At 52.3% G+C, this 19,857-nt stretch overlaps 1 protein-coding gene across 1 annotated transcript in view; it reads left to right on the forward strand.

Moving 5' to 3' along the window:
* GPR179 (G protein-coupled receptor 179) overlaps positions 1 to 19,857 on the forward strand; it is a 42,613-nt gene that overhangs the window by 12,034 nt on the left and 10,722 nt on the right. The window contains 9 exon segments of the mRNA XM_032791389.2: positions 1,638 to 1,746; positions 6,000 to 6,102; positions 7,907 to 8,136; positions 10,046 to 10,114; positions 12,444 to 12,553; positions 15,280 to 15,518; positions 16,945 to 17,083; positions 17,800 to 17,905; positions 19,287 to 19,433. Of these exon segments, the coding sequence (XP_032647280.1) occupies positions 1,638 to 1,746; positions 6,000 to 6,102; positions 7,907 to 8,136; positions 10,046 to 10,114; positions 12,444 to 12,553; positions 15,280 to 15,518; positions 16,945 to 17,083; positions 17,800 to 17,905; positions 19,287 to 19,433 (1,252 nt within the window).

The following is a 19,857-nucleotide window of genomic DNA, read 5'->3' on the forward strand; positions in this document are numbered from 1 at the left end:
AACCCAGGGTTGTGAGCTCAATCATTGAGGGGGCCATTTAGAGAGCTGGGGTAAAAGTCTATCTGGAGATTGGCCATGATTTGAGCAGGGGGTTGGACTAGATGACCTCCTGAGGTCCCTTCCAACCCTGATATTCTATGAATTTGCCCCAATGGGGCCTATTTCTCCCATTTGATATGCAACCCTCCTCATCCTGTGGCTACACCTCCCATGCACACAATTATACACAGATAAATCCATGCACACACTATGCATGGTGATGACAAGAACAATATTTTGCACATCACTAGACCCTTTCATCTGAGCACCATACAAACAGCATGAAATTCCGCTCTGGGCAGAGAATACATTAGCACCACTTAAATCTCCAGCCTGCCACTGTCCCCCTGCCCAGGGGCAGGGTTCACCCAGCGAGGACACCTTTCTTTCCAGCTCAGATTTCAGTTTTGCATTTTGCAGGTCGCATCTGCTGAAATATAATGGTTATATACATGCAGTGGTGCACAAGGCTAATATCACTCCAGGGTGTATTCACGGGAGCTTTATATGTAAGACACAGGAGGTAACTGTGGTGATTCTCTCATTCTACTCGGCGCTGGTGAGGCCTCAGCTGGAATCGTGCGTCCAGTTCTGGGCATCACTTCAGGAAAGATGTGGACAAATTGGAGGGAGCCCAGGAGAGAGCAACAAATGTGAGCAAAGGTTTAGAAAACCTGGACGATGAGGAAAGGTTAAAAAAAGCAGGCATGGTTAAACTTGAGAGAAGAAGGCTGAGGAGGGGACCTGTAACTTTCTTCAAATATGTTCAGGCCTGTTACAAAGAGGACAGGGACCCATTGTTCTCCATGGCCACTGGAGTTAGGACAAGACTTAATGAGCTTAATCTGCAGCCAAGGAGACTTCCCTTAGCTATTGCGAAAAAACTTTCTACCTTTCAGAGTCGTTAAGCTCTGTGAAGTGAGGCTTTCCAGGGGGGTTGTGGAGTCCCTGTCATTGCTGGTTTTTTAAGAGCAGGTCAAACAAACACTCATCAGGGCTGGTCTAGGTTCACTTGGTCCTGCCTCAATGCAGGGGGTTGGACTGGATGATCTCTCGAGGTCCCTTTCAGCTTGACAGTGCTATGGGAGTAGCCACTGGAAATCTGAGTCCCAATGCGCTAGGGGCTGTACAAACTCACGAGAGACAACCCCTGCCCCAAAGTGCTCACAGGTTGAATAGACGAGACAGACAGGGGGTGGAAGGGGAAACTGAGGCAGAGAGAGGGGAAAAGATTTCCACGAGGTCACGGAGCCCGTTAGTGGCAAAGCCAAGAATAAAACCCAGGCCTCCCATGGCCTTAGTGAAAGCAGAACGAGACGTCTGTGTCTTTGGGAGCCCGTGTGGCCAAGCCCAGTGTCCTGGCTATTGGACCACACTGGCAGAGTCTGAGTTTACAGTCTTGGTCCAGGTGTCATATTCGAGGGGCATAGGCGGAAGGCAGCCTCCTTTTCCACCCTGGGCACCAGAAGAGCTGTGGGGACCACTGCAGCTTCTTTGACCCTTAGTACTCTGGCCCAGTCCCGTGGGAGGAAAGAGGGGGAACTGAACGCTCAGCTTCCCAGCGCCTGCTGCACCCGACCCTTGCTCCTCTCTTCCAGGGGCGTGGTGAGGATGGACGTGAAGCTGCAGAACGTGGACATCAATCAGTGCGCCAGTGGCCCGGGATGGTTCACCGAGACTCACCAGTGTGATCTCAACAGTACACAGGTAAACGGTGCCTGGGCTGCTGGTGCTGTCCACACACCTCCCTGCCAGGCACCACTTAGCACCTTGTTCGTCCCCTCTGCCTCTGACAGCTCTTGCCTCGGGGAAGCCCCTGTGTAGGAACAGCTGGGAGGCCCAGTTGAGATCCAAACTTTCTCACAGCACGAGCTGGGATCTGGGGACAGGGGAGTTTCCAGCTCCCCAGGCAAACCCCAGTGCGACTGAAATCCCTCCCCTTGGGCTGGAAGGCTTGATCCAAAGCTCAGTGGAGCCGTAGGAGGGAGCTTTTCCCTCCTGAGGTCTCGCTTCCCTCCACCCCCAAAGGACACTATCCTTCTTTGCAATGTCACTCCTCTTTCCAGAGTCCCTTCTCTCTCCTGCTTTCTGCTACTCCCAGGCTCTGATTACAGGATCTTCTTCACCGCTGAATATTATCCCCACTCCTGCTGCCCCATCTGCTTAGCTTAGCTGCTCCCTGCCTCGCAGCCAGTGAGGTTTACTGCGCAAATCTGCACGTACGCACATTGGTTTCTGTTTCGCCAGGAGAGAGTGTGCGTCACCTGGCTCCCTACGAGCTGCGTGAACCCATCTCCATTTACAGACCATTGACTCCCCTCCATGGCAGCTCCTGCCCCTATCCCATGAGTTCAGATCTCGCAACTCTGCACTGACTAGCTGCTGGCTGCTATGCCCTCCTATGGAAAGAGTTCCCAGCCGCCCGCAGTGGGCTGTTTGAAAAGGTTCTGGAATCAGAGCCATCTTCAGTGCATAATTCCCCGCCTAACCCCCAAGAAGTGACCCCATGGGAATAGAATGATTTGTTTATTTTAGGTACCGAGCTGCCACCCATGACCTTTCTATCTGAACACCTCACACTCTTCAACATAGTTAGCCTCACAACCCACCAGTGAGGCAGGTAAAACCACTGTACAGATGGGGAAACTGAGGCACAGAGCGAGCCAAAGAGGCAGATCCTCAAAGGTATTAGGTTTTTAATATTATTAGGCATTTATTTGATTTCAATGGGAGTTGGGCCCCTGAATAGCTTTGAGGGCCTGGGCCTAAGAGACTGGCCCAAAGTCATACTGGAAATCCGTTCTGAAGGAAAAAATTGCACATATATCTCTGGTGTTTCAGGCTAGAGCCCTAACCACTGGGCAACACTGTCTCTTTGGGAGAGGCAGGGGTGCCTAGAGGTCTTTAATTCCTGGAGACGCCAGGAAAATCCCGGAGCGTTGGCAACCCTACTTGCTTGCTATGTGGTACTGAGCACATCCCTTCACCTTTTGGGTGATTTCCCCATCTGTAGAATGGGGAGAATCATGTTTTCCTCTCTCACAGGGGTCGCTAGCTAACATCTGACCATACAAACCACTGTGTTAGTTAAGGACGAATCAGATTTCAAGAGTTTTCTAACCCCGCCCAACCCCCTCCTCCCCCGCCCCGAAGACAACACCAGTACAAAGTGTGACTTTTCCTGTAGATCCTACAAAAATAGGCTGCTTCATTGTGGTGTGGCAAGAATGCAGCCTGGAGATCTCAAAGGTGTTTAAGGGAGTGAGGCCCCCAGCTTCCTTTGACGTTCAGTGAGATTCGGGCCCCCAGCTCACTTTAAACATCCCGTTTGTCTGGAATGCAGATATTTTAGCATCACTAGCATGTGCTGTTTTCCTCCCCGTCCCCTAGGGCCGAGTGCTGTATAAATGGCTGGGTGATTAGACAGATAGAAGTACCAGATTATAACCATGTTAAGATAGGTCACACTTCGAGGCTTAATGTACTTGGCAGTGTCTCTTAGCCATCATATTGAGCATTCACCTTTCTAATAACCCTCCTGGCAGACCCTGGCATGTCCCCTCTGCTCAGCAGGGAGAGAGGAAGCCAGCAGCTTCTCCAAGCAGGCGCGGGATGGGGATCAAGATGCTTGCTTTAATCACTGGGGGATTAGGAGGTTCAGCGTTTGGGATCTAATGTCCAATCAGATCTCCTGCAGCCTCCAGGACAATTTTAAATGACAAACGCAGCAAGATCCCACCCCACGCCCCTTTTGATGTAATTATCCATTAAAAAATAAATAGAAAGGAAGTACGGCCGGCTTTGTTAATTAACGAATCTTGCCTCGTCCTGCTTCTCTTTTTGCTCCCCTCTCTCCCATGCTGGGTAAATACCACGGACACACAGCTCTCTTGCTCTCTCTGTGTGTAATTAAAAGGCTGCCTTTGAATGACTGGAGCGCTGCTTAAGTTTGCAGGGTTAATGAACTCCGGTCAGCGGAAATCATGGAATCAGCATACAAGACAAGGCATCCAGGAGCAAAATGAGAGGGATGGGATGGCGGAGGGAGTACAGGCGAACCAGGCAGGCTAACAGAGCCAAGGGTAATAATCTTTCCTCCATTAGCAGGATCTTTGCCACCATGACCCGGCTCACAGACATCCCCCAAGAGCATTAATGAGCCTGGTGGCTCCTTGTGTCCCAAGCCCCCACTCGCTATCAGTTTCTTTGGTCTGTTTCTGGCTCCTATGGGGGATTGCATCTCCTCATACCCACGGCATGGTTATTCGGCTCCACCTCACTTTCACCCATGGGCCAGCTACTGCCCCCTTCCTGCATAGACACTGGTCCTGCATGAGCAATGTGCAAATTAGCAAACAAAGCTTGTGCTTCCCCTTATGAGCATAGAGGCCTCGACTGAGATCTAGGCCCCACTGTGCAAACACATGAGGAGAGACAGTCCTTGCCCCAAAAACCACTGAACAGACAAGGGAGGCAAAGAGAGGGGAAGTGAAGTGCTCAAGATCACCCACCACATCAGGGCTGGATATGAGAAAAGAACCCAGGCGTCCTGATCCCCAGTCCAGTGTCCTACCTTGCTGGAACCTGCTGCACTGCTCCCGACTCCGGCGGACTGAGAGTTGAACCCAGTCCCTCATCCCTGATTTCCGGGGCTCGGCCTGTTATCTTAGATTCAAGTTTCTCGTCCATGCTGCAAGCAGCTCCGCAAGCTCAAATGATGCTGATCCAGAGAAGCAGCACTCACACAGAGAGCCCTAGGGAAAAGCAGAACGCGCACTGATGAACTGGCCTGAACAGACAGGATCGCAGGGGGAGCAGAGTGGATACTTTGGGAGCCGCGGGCATCTTGCCTGGCCCAAAAGGAGCACAGGGATGGGAAGCAGTGGGCTAGGGGGCCCGTCACCTCTACATCCCAGACCAATAAAAGCTGTTCCCGTTGTACGATGGTGTATCACTGGCCTGGGGAACGGAGCTGGTCGCCTCAGGCCACTTCCTAGGAGCCAGGTGTTACAGCACAGGTTACGCCACTCACTGGCAGTCCCAGCCCCTCTGCTGGATGATGGCTAAGACACTTGCCCAGGGCGGAGCAGCGCGGGAACTGTTGTGGGGTAGCACCAGAGGCAGGGCTGCCTGAGCCAGCAGTACGGCCGCCTGCACAAAGTGGATGGTGGGGAACATGCGTTGAGAGCCAGGAGAGCGGAGATGGGGGGAGCTTGTCTCCCTCAGCTGCCTTCACCCTCTCCTTGCCCACCCCCGCACCTCCTCACCTACCCCCTCTGGTTCTTTGGGCCTGCCCGGCCTCCTCTCTGGAGCCCCTGCCTTCAATCTGCCCTGGGGGGCATGCCACATGGCAGGCAAAAGATTGATTCCTCCCCCCTAAGCAATTGCCTCCTGGCAGCAGAGCAGTGGTCGATGCTATTGTGTTAGGAACGACACAGGTGGGGAGCGGGCGTGCGGGCAGGAATGCATTAGCTGCCAGTTCTTTGGTGGATTCGTGGCTGGGGCTCTCCAGGCTCCTGCCCTGCTCTAGGCCTCGCATGCAATCCGTCCAATTTCTCCATTGACATCTGGCCTCCGGTGTGGGATCTCGACGTCCCCAGCATTAACTGGGAAGCTCTTTGCAGGCTGCCTGGGCCCAGCTTTTGCCCTCACGGTAGCAGGGATTAGCGCTTGGCAGCATTACACGTCCATTTAGGTTTTAGGAGGAGATTTGAACATCAGGCTTTTACCGTTAATTCTTAAATGTTTAACCACTGGCTTCCAGAAATAAACTTAAAGGGACGGGAGGACCGAACTGAGCGGGGGCAGGGGGAGAGAACCCCTTCAGGGACAGAGGAACAGTCATACCGAAGGAAGCCATCTAGATTCCCAGTCAGGGAGAGGCCACACATTCCCATTGAGGTTCCAGGTTCCCCCCAGAGAAGAGGATCCGTGTCACTCACGTGGCATGTTTTGTTTAGTGTGTCCCGCAGGAAAGCCGCGGCTTCATCCTCGGAAGATACCTCTGTCTGTGCAAGCCGGGCTTCTACGGCAGAAGCAGGGCCTCCAGCACTGGCCAGTCTGGTAGGTGGTAACCCTGCCTGGCCTACCCCGGCCGGAGCATCTCCCCTGGGTGGCTGGGCTTGGCTCTTTCCTTTTGCTGCATCCACAGTGCAGAGCCAAAGCTTGGTACTTGGCTCTTCTACATCCCATCTTACCCAGCCCCATCGCATGCAAGCACCTCCCCAACAACACCCCCCTCGTTTCACAGCAGTGGAGCTGAAGCTAAGTGACTTGCCCACGGTTGTGCAGAACGTCGGAGGCTGAGCAGGGAGCTGAAGCCAGGTCTCCCATAGCCAAGGCTGGTGCTTTAACTACTGCACCCTCCTTCCTCTCTAGCTTCCCAGATCGGCAACTCCACAGCGCCCCCCACCCCGCCATCTCTGAGCATTCTAAGCACCCAGCCTTTCCAAATGGCTCCTCTTCCCAGGTGCTGCAGTTCCATCATCTGGAAATGCATCCATGGGTTTGGATCTGTGCCCTGCTTTGCCTTAAGCCTGCCCTGATCTCCTGCCCAGTGCAGGAAAATACTCTTCATCAGCAGCCAGGGATGGGTGGGACTGTAAATCACAGGGCCAAGATCAACCCTACGTGGTTGGGCCAGTTTATGTCACACCTTGAGTTAAACCAGTGGTTCCCAAACTTTAACAACCTGTGACCCGCTTTCACTAAAATGTCAAGTCTTGTGAACCCCCGCTTAAAAATGAATATTTCCAGGGATATACTCAGGTAAAGAAGAAACAGTTATCAAAGCAGTGATCTTGGAAATATAAAATTTGTTTTTATGACATGCTTATTACACTCTATTTATTATTTATTACTATTTATCATTACAGTATTTTTATTACATTATGAAAAGGGCAACACTCTTCCAAGATCTCACTTTCGTAGCTTATATCACTTTGAATAAGCCTGTTATGAGACAAGGCTCCTATGTTTCATCAAGGAGTATCAGGTGTGAAGCAGCAGGAAGGTATTTAAGAAGCCAGCTCAAACAGTTCCTCCTACAGAAGCATTCAGGTCTTGAGCAGTCCTGGCAAACGACGCACGTTACAAGAAAGCTTAAACTTGTTCTTCATAACCATTTTAAAAACAAGACTAGCTGCCTATTTAATTTTAAAAACAGCAAAAAATATCCACCTCCCTTTCCATTTCTTATAAGGAGTCTTGGAGTTTCAATCTCCTCACTGTGCTAGACATGCTTGGTTTGATCTGCTCAGCTCTTGGAAGTCCAGGGGCTCCAGGCTGCTGGCCTCATGCTGCTCGGGGGCCTTAAGGACAGCTCTGTCCACCATTAGGGATTTTTTCCCCTCCGAGAACTCCCTGTAACATTTCACGAACCCCCAGTTTGGGAACCACTGAGTTCAACTGATGCAGCTCTGGCTCTGGACCAGGTCTTAGAGACATGCTAGCCAGACAGAAGAGCATCCCAATGATTGCTCTGCCCCTTGGGCTAGCATTGATAGCAACGCCAAGAGAGTGCTACCAAGTCTGCGTTTCACACCTATATCACGCGGGTATAGATGACGGTGCGTAGTGCGGGGCAGCAGAGAATCAGGCCCAGAGGCAGTGCTGGCCCATTGGGTGCCATAAACAGGAATGATTTTGCTCCCCCCACCCCACAACACATCATAAAAAGCGAACGGGGGCCCTCTTGAGCTGCTCGGGGCCATAAGCGATTGCTTAGTCTGCTTACACCTAGCGCCAGCTCTGATCAGGCCTGGGACCAGCCACTTGAATCTGTTTTGTGGGAGGGGAGAAATCAAAGGCTGTGCAGAGTTGCAATGGCATTTTAACCTTCCCACCCGCCTCCTCTTCACCCCTGCAGGCCCACAGGAAAGCTCGTCCCAGTATGCAGGGCAGTACGGAGCCGTGGACTCTGGGACCTTGCTCGAGTGCCAGCCCTGCAAGGAAGGATGCGTGACGTGTGTGGACAACACCCCGTGTTTGATCCAGGAGGACTGGTTCCTGCGGGCTGCTGTCCTCTCTTTCCAGGCCTTCTGTATGCTGGCCGTCTTTCTCAGCATGCTGGTCTCCTACCACTTTCGAATGAGCAAGGCAAGGCATGCGGCGGTCACTGAGGAATGCACTTTTACTAGGGGGCCCCGCTTCTCTGCTGCAAAAGAACCCGGTTCTTGGGCAGTCCTCCTCTCTGCAGCACCTCGGTGCCATATTGTGGAGCCTCCGAGACCTGGTGCAAGTTCTCTTCATATCCCTGGCAAGAGAGGAAAGCAGGATGCTAATCCCAGCTCAGAGCCCACCTCACACCGGGAAACATTTTCAGTGGTCTCTGGTTTTCGGTGCCTCCGTTTTCTGAATAGCCAACGTGAGCCTCCTTGGCACCGAGCCCCTGCAACTGCTGCTGACTTTGGCTGGAGCGGGATGGGGTGTGTGTGTGCACCCTGCCGCACCCCTCCGTAAATTAGGTCTTAAATGTCTCCAGCTGGGCACCCATAAAAGCGAGGTAGCAAAAATCAGAGGCCGCTTCAGAAAATGTTGCTTCAGCCTCCGTGAACTGGGGTGATGCTATTGACTCTCCTGCCTCAGTGGGGCATGGGAGGGTCAGCTGGCTGTGTGCAATGGGCAGGGGGCCAGCAGAACCCCATACACACTTTAAGTCCCAAGAAAGCCCTGCTTGAGCCTTGTACTGGTGCCCTACCCAGGGGTCGATTTCCCCTCCAGCGCTCCGGAGCTGAGAATGAGAAGCCAGGTGCTCTCAGTTCTCTTCCCAGTGCTGCCCCAGAACCTGGACAGGTCACTTTCCCTGTTCTGTGCCTCAGTTTCCCCGTATGGAAAATGGGGTGATATTTAACTGCTTCAGTCATGTGGGAAAGGCAAGCTTGCAGCTTGGTTAGCAGCTTGGTTTCCTGCCTGCCCCATCTATTTTCATTTAAAATGAAAATCTTCACCTGGCAAGATCAATATTTCCACATGCTCCTGTTCATTTCCATTGACAAAGGCGCCTCCTGCTGGTGCACAGTCTCACCCGGCACACTGGATTAACTCCACTTTCATGCCACCTCCTTTTCCAATGGGATTATTTCAGGCGCCCAGGTCCAGAATATACATATTGTGATGGGGCAAGGCCAGATGGCTATAGTAAAGTTCTGAGAAACAAGTATGTTAGCCCCAGGCTAAACAAATCCCTAGGACCCTGGTAACCAAATGCCAGTTGCTCCAGGTTAATCAAGACACCTGGAGCCAATTAAGATCTTTCTAGAAGGCAGTAGAGATAGCTACTTTAATTAGAACACCTGCAGCCAATCAAGGCAGGCTAATCAGGGCACCTGGGTTTAAAAAGGAGCTCACTCCAGTCAGGGCGGGGGGAGCCAGAGGAGAAGGAGTGTGCGTAGTGGAGAGAGCAAGAAGGCATAGGAGCTGATGATTGTGAGAGAGTGTACTGTCGGTGGATGTGATAGGAGACAAGCATTATCAGACATCAGGAGGAAGATCCTGTAGTGAGGATAAAGAAGTGTTTGGAGGAAGGCCATGGGGGATGTAGCCCAGGGAGTTGTAGCTGTCATGCAGCTGTTACAGGAGGTACTATAGACAGCTGCAATCCACAGGGCCCTGGGCTGGAACCCGGAGTAGAGGGTGGGCCCGGGTTCCTCCCAACTCCTGATCAGACACAGGAGTTGACCCAGACTGTGCGGAAGATCACTGAGGTCAGCAAATCTGCCAAGAAGCGCAGGACCCACCAAGGTAGAGGAGGAACTTTGTCACAATATATATATTAGTTTTATTAGAGAGGGGTGCCCACGCCCATGGACCTTGATTTTGGGGGGCTGCAGTAAGGATGTGGGGCATTTCCACCCTCCAAGTAGGGGCACATTCAGGAAATACCTTCTCTGCATTCAGCTCCCTTGCAGATCCGTCCTCCACATTGGCAGCATATGCTTGCTTGGTCTGTTCCCACACCGCATGGATTCTCTACCACGTGTGTGTCTCTCTCTCTTTGTTTCCCTAGAGGATCCGGGCATCAGGAGTTATCCTGCTGGAGACCATCCTCTTTGGATCTCTGCTTCTCTACTTTCCTGTAAGTATCTGGCTTGCACTGGGCGGTCAGCACTCCATCCCTTGCCCCGAGAGCACGCTGACTCTTGAAGGAGCCTGGGCCGGATAGAAGAAGGTTCGGTGCTTTCCCTCTTCTCAGACCTTCCTGTCTGGTGATCTCCTTGTGCCATGATAACTTTGATCCTAGCCAGGATAGAGAGACTGACCCTAGGGGGCCAAATCCAGCCAGTAGAGTTATACCAGAGATGGATTCACCCCAGGAATCCCAAATGAAGGCACGCGCTGGGCAGTTAACCTGTCCCACCGCTCATGCCAGCGCAACTACAGGGCTATTTTTAGTGCACTGGCTTGATCAGAGCTAGCACAGATCCATCTACCCTGGCTGGGAATTATCCCACCAGACGTACCCTGAGGCTACCTGCCATACCCTCCCACAGATCCATCATCCAGTGGAGGATTCAGAGGCTGGAACCATGTTTCAAGGCCTTGCACATACCTGAGTGTCTCTAGTATCTAGTAAGAGCCATCAGGAACTGTGTAAATTCCTAGGCAGGGAGGAGCCCTTAACTGCACAAGAACATAGACATGTCCTGCCCCTCCTCCCCGGGGACTGGCTCTGATCCTCCTGTTCCACAGGACCCTAGTCCTCTGGGATGTGGAGCTTGTCTATTGGTAGACATCACATGGTCCCCTGATAGGCTCCACGGTAGCTAGGAAAGACCATATGAGGGTTTGGGTCCAGTGGCATATTTCACACCCAGAGTTCACTAGCTGGAGGGTATGCCTACACTTCAAATGCTACAGCGGCGCCGCTTCGGTGTAGACACAATCTACACAGATGGGAGAAGCCACCTCCCCAAAAGGCAGTAGCTAGGTCAAAGGAAGACCAGGCCTGTGTGTTCCTGATGTTCTTCTCCCCCGAGAGCTGGGCGTGATCCAGCCAAGCTGCCTTTCTCCCCACCTACCCAGGTGTAGCTCAAAGCTGATCTCAGGGCACCCAAGCCCCTGGGATTGATCACAGTGCCCCTGCATGGGGGCGGGGGGACAAGAGGAGCCCCAGCACCTACAGAACCCCAAGGATCAACCTCTTCCCTTCGAAGCACAAGAGTCCGTGGCAGGTTCGCACGCAGCTGAGGGACAGGAAGCCGCCTAGGGTGTACAAAAGGCGGGTGGACAGTGTGGCTCACTCTCCTGGAAGGACTCCCTCCAGAATCCTGCCTTCCTCCTCCAGGCCAGGGGCAGCGAGAGATCTGCTGTCCAACAGGGCGTGAGGACAACTACACTGATGGCTAATTTTGCTGGCCCGGCCACCAGCTCCTGTGAGATCATTCTTCTCAAGAACTCAAATCCCTTTTTGGCCACTGGAATTAAATTAAATGATCTTAATCCTCTCTCTGTCCTGCAAGATCTACTGCTTCTGCCTTTCAAGAAAGCACCAGGGAAGGGGAGCGAGTCTTTTCCAAAGTAACTGATCCTTGGGCTTTTCAGCAAATCTCTCACACGTACGTACCCTCGCTCCCAAAATAAGGGGGCCGAGGAGAGTTACTTAGTTTAGGATTTGGTTAGTATTTGCTAGAATTCTCATTCTCCCTATAAACATCCAGTCCCTTCTGTGAATCGTGCTAGGGTTCTGACGCACAACACACAACACACGCACAACACTGCACAGAAGACATTGGGCCTAACTCACATTAAACTAAGGCTCTGTCTAGACCAGGAGTCGGCAGCCTCTCAGAAGTGCTGTGCTAAATCTTCATTTATTCACTCTCATTTAAGGTTCCGCGTGCCCATAAGACATTTTAACGTTTTTAGAAGGTCTCTTTCTATAACTAAACTATTCTTGTATGTAGAGTAAATAAGGTCTTTAAAATGTTTAAGAAGCTTCATTTAAAATTAAATTAAAATGCAAAGACTCCTGGATCGGTGGCCAGGACCCAGGCAGCATGAGTGCCACTGAAAATCAGCTTGCGTGCCACCTTCAGCACCCGGGCCATAGGTTGCCTACCCCGGGTCTAGACAAAGATAAAAGATGTTTTGTTAGAACTCGGGTAGCTAACCCAATCCAACAACTCAACTTTTGTCTGAGTCTAGATGAGCCCCAAACCCCTTTTTCCACTGCATTAGTGGCATCCCAGGGCCTCCATGTGGCTATTAACATCACTGACACCCATTATAATGCCCCAAAATGCTGCCAGAGCAGTCTCAAAGGTCCACAGGTGCAAACAAGACCTAGGATCCAAATCTCAGGTGCAGTCCAAGCTGGGGAAGTCGGAACAGCAAGGCCCTCCCAGCTTCCCCAAACAGAGATCTGAGGGGCCCCGGAGTCACCCTTCTCTCCCCTTTCTGTCCAGGTGTTTATCCTGTACTTCAAGCCGAGCATTTTCCGCTGCATCGTCCTGCGCTGGGTGCGCATGCTTGGGTTTGCCATCGTCTACGGAACCATCACCCTCAAGCTCTACAGGTAACACAGCCAGGCCAATGACCCATCAGACAGCACCTCCTTCTAGCAGCCTCCCACAAGCAGCTGTTTCATAGACTCCGAAGCCAAAAGGGGACCATGGTGATCAATCGGTCTCACCTCCCATCTAACACAGGCCATAGGACTGCCCCAGAAATAACTTCTAGAACAGCTCTTAATGAGCAGCAGGTTTAAAACAAATAAAAGGAAGTTGTTCTTCACACAGTGCACAGTCAACCTGTGGAACTCCTTGCCTGAGGAGGTTGTGAAGGCTAGGACTATAACAATATTTAAGACAGAACTAGATAAATTCATGCAGCTTTTAAGTCCATTAAAAGCTATGAGCCAGGCTGGGTAAGGAATGGTGTCCCTAGCCTCTGTTTGTCAGAGGGTGGAGATGGATGGTAGGAGAGAGATCACTTGTTAGGTTCACTCCCTCTGGGGCACCTGGCATTGGCCACTGTTGGTAGACAGATACTGGGCTAGATAGACCTTTGTCTGATCCAGTATGGCCGTTCTTATGTTACCTTTTCAAAAAACACCTAGTCTTGATTTTAAAACGGCCAGGAATGGAGAATCCACTCTGAGCCTCGGTAAATTGGTCCAGTGAGGAGCAGAACTGCTGACTGGTTATGTTCAATCCCCAAAGGAACTGGAAATAATTTCCCTAATACATGGACTAAGTTTCACCACAGCTCAGCTGCCACACAAGTCCAAAAGCCACTTGGTGTCAATTACATCCACCCACTAATACAAGCGTATACACACTTACGCTTGACAGCCTACCAACAAAGAGCATTGGCCAGAAATTCACAACTGCCTCAGGAGAACCTGGCCTCCCTGCAGTCATGCCATAGTGGGAAGGTAACAGATGTGACAAAGAAACCTCTAAAACCCTGGCCTTGTCTACACTATAATAAACAAGAGATGTCATTGCCAGATGCTGGACCTTAGCTAAAGCCAGAAGAGCGGAACCCCATCCACAGGCCTGGTTAAGACAAGATTAAAGGGCTGGGTCCCCCTTTTCAAGGTTTTTTTTTCTTGTTTTTTTGCCATATTTCTTCCTAAGCAGTTCTTCATAATAAATTAAACAAACCTAGATCACCAATTATTTACTGCCCCTGTTTGCTAGAAGCTGGGATTGGGTGACAGGGCATGGCTCACTTGATGATAACCTGTCTGTTCATTCCCTCTGGGGCACCTGCCATTGGCCACTGTTGAAAGACAGGACACTGGGCTTGATGGACCTTTGGTCTGACCCAATATGGTTGTCCTTATGTCCAATTAACCGTATTTTTCTTTTCGTTGCCTCAACTCAAACTTTAATAAGATCATGCCGGTACCTGAAGGTTCACACAGATCTAACACAAACAACCAGACTTTCTCAGGATCTCCTTCTTTTGGGTCACGTGCTTTGGGCTTATCACATAGACTAACATTAAATTAAAAACTGTAATTCACCCAGGCCCAATGTCGGTCTAAAGGCACAGGGGCAGATCTTGCTCCATACACGAGGGTCATTTTGTTTATGATGATTATTTGTATTATCGTAGCACCCAGGAGCCACCTGGCCCCCAGCGTGCCAGGTGCTGTACAAACACAGGACAAAAAGACAGTCCCCCACCCAAGGGGTTTACAATCTCGCTGTTGAATTCACAGCCCCATGTTAGTTTGCAGTGACAGCAACTCCTCACTTATAGTCGTCTTGGTTAATGTTGTTTTGTTGTTACGTTGATCAATTAGGGAACATGCTCATTTAAAGCTGCGCAATGCTCCACTCTTACGTTGTTTGGCTGCCTGCTTTCTCCACAGCTGGCAGCCTCCTTATGCCCCACCCCCCATCCCCATAGCACCTCCTGCCCACCAGCAGACCGGGCAGATCAGCACCTTCCCCCTCCTCCCCCCGCCTGCGGCTAGCAGCTGGCTTGCAGTGTTTAGGAGGCGGAGGGGGGGTGGGGAGGAGCAAGGACTTGATGCGCAGACTCCCCCTCCCTCCCCTGCCCGTGGCAATCAGCTGGCTTGCAGCGTTCAGAAGGGAGAGGAGAGGAGTGAGGACGCAGCATGCGAAGTAAAGGGGGAGGAGGTGGAAGGGGAAAAGAGGCGGATCAAGGGTGGGGTTGAGTGGATGGGCCGAGGGTTGAGCCCCCTGCCCCTAGCAAAGTCAATGCCTGTGCTTGCAAGAACAGCAAAAGGTGCAGCCGGACAGTCCATTCTCTTCCACTCTGACTCCACACCTCAATCAAGCTTCATACTCAGCAGTGATGATTGTAATATTAAATTGTTTCTTTAAAATTGTTTAAAACTCATACCTGTATTAAACTGCTTGTTTAAAATGTATATAATGCCTTTTGTCAGGCAAAATTTTTTTTCCCTGGAACCTAACCCCCCACGTACATTAATTCTTATGGGGAAATTGGTATTCGCTTAACATCCTCTCACTTAAAGTTGCATTTTTCAGGAACAGAACTACAACATTAAGTGAGGAGTTACTGTACACCTGCATGGTCTCAGACCTGATATAATTAATATTTTAATCCTCTTCTATCAGGTGGGCTTTTCTTTTAGCGGCGTGACGATGCAGACAAGAGGCAACGAGACTCCAGAGCACTGTGGGTGAAAGCCACCCAGCACAAAGGGACCCCTTGAAGTCCTAAGTCCGCCATCAGCTGGCCATCAAAAGAAAGGCCCATGGGGATGCTAGAGTCACCTCCTCCTTCTCTGTCATGCAGGGTCCTAAAGGTGTTTCTCTCCCGCTCGGCCCAGCGAATGCCCTACATGACCAGCGGGCGGGTGCTGAAGATGCTGGGGCTGATCCTGCTCTTGGTGCTCTGGTTCCTGGCTGCCTGGACGGTGGGGATGTTGGAGAACATTGATAAGAACATCCCGCTGGTGATCCGCTCCCAGACCGCCAAGGGGCTCCAGTTCTATATCTGCGACCATGACCGGTGGGATTACATGATGGTTGTGGGTGAGACCCTCCGTCCGAAGCATCGGACATCACAAGAGAGGGAGGGGAGGGGGTCTTCAGTTTGCCCAGAGATGTCATTGTCCCAGAGTCTACACAGGTCTAAGGGGACAGAGCCCCCAAATGGGGCAAGGTGCTTAAGAGACTCAGTCGGCTTGTCTGTAGGACCCAGGCTTGGGGACTTGGTGTTTCCAATCCCACACTTGAGAGTTCACCCTGCAGTGTAAACCTAGGTTTACAATTGATAACATGTCCTTGTGACTTGAGTCTGTGGCTTGAACTGCATCCACATTGCAAAACGACAGGGCTTGGACCTAAGTTTCAGCAGGGCTTGGACTCTGAGCCACCCCACCTAGAAGGGTCCTAGGACTTGGGTCTTGAGCGCTTGCTGACCTGGGTCAGACTGATTTGTGTGTGGACAGAAGTAGGGGCTTGAGCTCAGACCGGGGTCAGAACCCAAGCTTAGTGTGCACTGTTGACATACCCACTGGGACAAGTTCTGGCCCAGAGCAATTCTCAGCGAGGAGGCAGGAAAGCCACAAGCAGGTTCAATGTAAATCACATGGGGCCGGGTTTTCATACCAATGCTTACCCTGCTCCTCAAGTGGCCCCGTTGACATGAGCGGGATTATTCCCACTTTCAGGTGCCACTTGGGAGGAGCAAGAGTGGCAGAACCTGGCCTGTGATGAGGAGGGTCAGAATGGCCCCTGGAAACATGCCTGGCTAATAACGAAAGGCTGTGTGTTAGCACTGAAATGGCCCTCATGGGAGAACCTTCTGCTGCTGGTCCTCCACTCCACCCGCTGTGCTGTGGAGGTGTTATGGAAGGCCTCCTTTCAGGCTCCCACACCTGCCTTGGCAACATGGCGATGTCCCACTGCACTGATGGGGAGACGTGGGCCCCAATGCACGTCTGGGATCTGCGGCAGAAGCAAAGTAGCAGATGCTATTGTGCTTATTGCATAACCCACACATGTTGGCTTCCCCTCCTGGTCTCTCTTGCGGGTTTACTTCCACGGATGCAGAGAGGGGCAAATAAAACAAAGGGGAGATCCAGGCAGGTCTCTGGGGCTGCCCCTCTTTCCTGTCCTGGTCCGGATGACTCTAATAATGTGCGGTGGTTCTGGGGATCACAACGCTGCCTTCAGAACCACAGTGATCCTGCCCCGCAGTCAATCTGTTCCACTTGGAAACCATAGAGGGCTTGCGGCATACAGGCCATTCTGGCTCTAGGCAGAGAGAAGTGCCCGGCGGATGGGCACGGAAGAAGGCTGAATTCGAGCTAGCTAGCTCACCTTAACTAGACCATCAGCTGGTTGCCACCTGAGCTCCACGGAGCATGGCTTCGCGATATAAAAATGAGTGTCCTAGAGCAACGGGCTCTGGCCTTTATTGCTCATCTCCCCATCTCTCTTTTTCTCCTGCCAGCTGAGATGCTCTTTTTATTCTGGGGCAGCTTCTTGTGCTATGCCACCCGGACGGTGCCCTCTGCCTTCCACGAACCTCGCTACATGGGCATCGCCCTGCACAACGAGATGATCATCTCTGCGGCCTTCCACGTTGTCAGGTGGGGATGGAGAAATCGCCCTGCCAGGGGTTCCCTTTGGCTGCAGGACCTGGTGCTGTCTCTGCCCGGGGTGCCCCACAGCTTAGTCCAGTTCAGCTAGAAAGGGAGCTGGAGACTCATGCCTCAGCAACAAGCACAGTCCCATTCCCTTCTCCCGCCAGGGCCGGACCTAGATTTTGCACACCCACTGAGGCTTGTGCTGTAGCTGTCGATCACGGGGGCAGGTCAAGGGTAAGTGGGGACAGCACCCTCACCTTGCCCAGCAAAGGAGTGGGATAATTTAATTAGATGGGCCAAATGCTGGGGACTTTATTAGTCTTTAATCAGGCTTTTCTCAGGCCAGACTCCCATTAGGACCGATTCCCTCCCTCCCAGCTGTGTTACATCCCTGTAAAGACACTGGCGTCAATGATTTACACTAGGGTCCAGGAGAGGTGAATCAGGCCCCCGAACAAAGGCATTGTCACTGGCTGCGCAAGGAAGGGACAGAGCAAAGGGGATCTGGTCCAAAGCTTTTATGTGGTACCTCTCTTGGTCCGGATCCAAAGTCCAATAGAATGCCTAGGATGATTCCCAGCCTCCCGGCAGCCGTCACTGGGCCTTTAGCCCCCAGCCCGTTTTGCAAATGTGAGGGTAAGATTTTATTCCCCCAGGGCCATGGGGAAGAAAGACCAAGTCCGGCCCTCGGTAAATTACCTCCCCGCCTCCCCGTCTAGGTTCATGATGGTTCCCTCGCTGCATCCCGACTGGACGCTGCTGCTCTTCTTTATTCACACGCATGTCACCATCACCATAACGCTGGCGCTGCTCTTCATCCCAAAGGTAACCAGCCTCCGGCCTCTTCCCCCAGCACTACTCTCCCGGAGGCTGAAAACACAATCCTGCTTTCCCCTTTCAGTTAGATTCCCCTATTTAAATCCTTTACAAGCATCCAGAGCCATCCCTAACAAGCTAAGCAGCCTGCCTGCTCCCTGTGAACTGACCGGCCTGCAAGAGATAACCATTTGCAGATGCTGCAGCATTGGAAATAGAGCAGCAGATTCGTCCTTGCACAGTCTGAGACAACAGCAGGACCATTTGTACCTCCCTGATTCAGAAACTGTAGGGGGACGGTGCAGCAAGGACTGCGCCATGAGGCTTTGCAGGGGGAGAGGTCAGACCCAGCCACTCGCCTTCCCTCCTCCAGCCTGCCCTGTGGTGCCCTCTCTGCCCAGGGCTGGGGTAGTGGTGCAGGGGTGGCAAGGGGTAGATAGTGCCTTGAGGGCTTGCATGTATTGCAGTGGTGGGCAATGCCTTCTGGGTTATCCGACTGCACAGAGAGCTGGGAGGAAGGAAGGCCAATCACATCAGTCACTCCAGTACCATTCAGGAGTGCTGCAAAAAATAGGGTACCAAGGCCCCCGGCAGGGGTGACGCATGATTAGCAGCCCTGACTAGTATCTGAGTGAGTGACGTGCTTACTGCCAACCACGCCAGTTAACTGGTGCAAAGCTACATTACACTGCAGGGGGGGTGGAGGGGGGAAGGGTGAGAGAGACAGACAGGAGGCTTCTGTCTTCACTGCAGTTATCTACACCCAGGTAGCTCCTCTCCAGTTCGCCTCGCTCAAGGGAGTGCAGCCACATGACAGCACTCCAGCGGCTGTGTCCACACCGGTGCTGTGCGCACCCATGTTGTTGTGTTAAAGACTCCCGGGGGGCGTATTGCAGGAGTCTTTGGGCTTCAGCAGGCTAAGCCACTTTACAAATTCTTTCCTGCTTAACTGCGGGGCAACTTTTCTGTCCTTTCTGGGGCGCACGGGGGGAATTGGGGGAAGACACTGGAGGATCAGCAGCAGTCAAGCGAAGCTAGCCCACGTCCACACTACAGAGGCTGTGTTAGCAGCTGACTTGCGCTCACTCGATCTGTAGCCTATTCTCTCTCTAAGGCCGGGCAACTGATGTTAATAGACCCACCCTGCTCGGGAGAAGCGTTCACGTGTGTGGATGAGACACGAGCGAGGAGCGATGCTCTGGGTATAATTCTGCAGTGAAGACAAGCCCTAGGTCATTAAGGAGAAAGACAGGCAAGGTGGCTCCGGGATTTGCAAAGGCGTCCAAGAGGAGCTAGGTGCATTTGCAGGCCAAACTCCTTAGACTGCCCTGACAACCCCAGTCTGCAAGCAGCGAGGGCTTCAACCTGTGCCACCGCTCTCTTCCCCCAGTTCTTGCACGCCAAATCGCCCCTGCGGGAGGAGATCGCGGCAGAGGTCTACGAGGACGAGCTGGACATGCGGCGCTCGGGCTCCTACCTGAACAACAGCATCACGTCGGCATGGAGCGAGCACAGCCTTGACCCCGATGACATTCGGGTGGGTGGCACACTCAGGACCTTCTTTTGACGCTAGCTATGCAGAACTGTGCAGAGTAAGAGTTGCCTTTTGCAGTCTTTCTCCTGAAGCAAACCAAAAGGGGTGGCGAGGGTTATACCTGCCCTGGGGCTTTCATGGATCTCCCTTGCCTCCTCGAGTGAGGGGTGACATCCCTCTGCGAGCATGGGACAGGGGAAGGGGGTGGAAGCAGGGGCTGCTTCGCCTGTGCTCCAGCAGCAACCCATAGGACAGTCAGTAGGAAAGCAGTTAATAAGGCTGACATCTACAACATCGTCGTTAGTCTCCAGAGTCAACGCTCAATTGAAATGGGGCTGGGGTGCCAAGTTCACACCTTTCTCAGGACCTGATCCATCAGCCCTTACTCCCAGGAGTCACCCCACTGGCCTGGTGGCTCTGTCTGCCT

Source organism: Chelonoidis abingdonii, chromosome 21, assembly GCF_003597395.2.
Source record: "Chelonoidis abingdonii isolate Lonesome George chromosome 21, CheloAbing_2.0, whole genome shotgun sequence".
NCBI lineage: Eukaryota > Metazoa > Chordata > Testudines > Testudinidae > Chelonoidis > Chelonoidis abingdonii.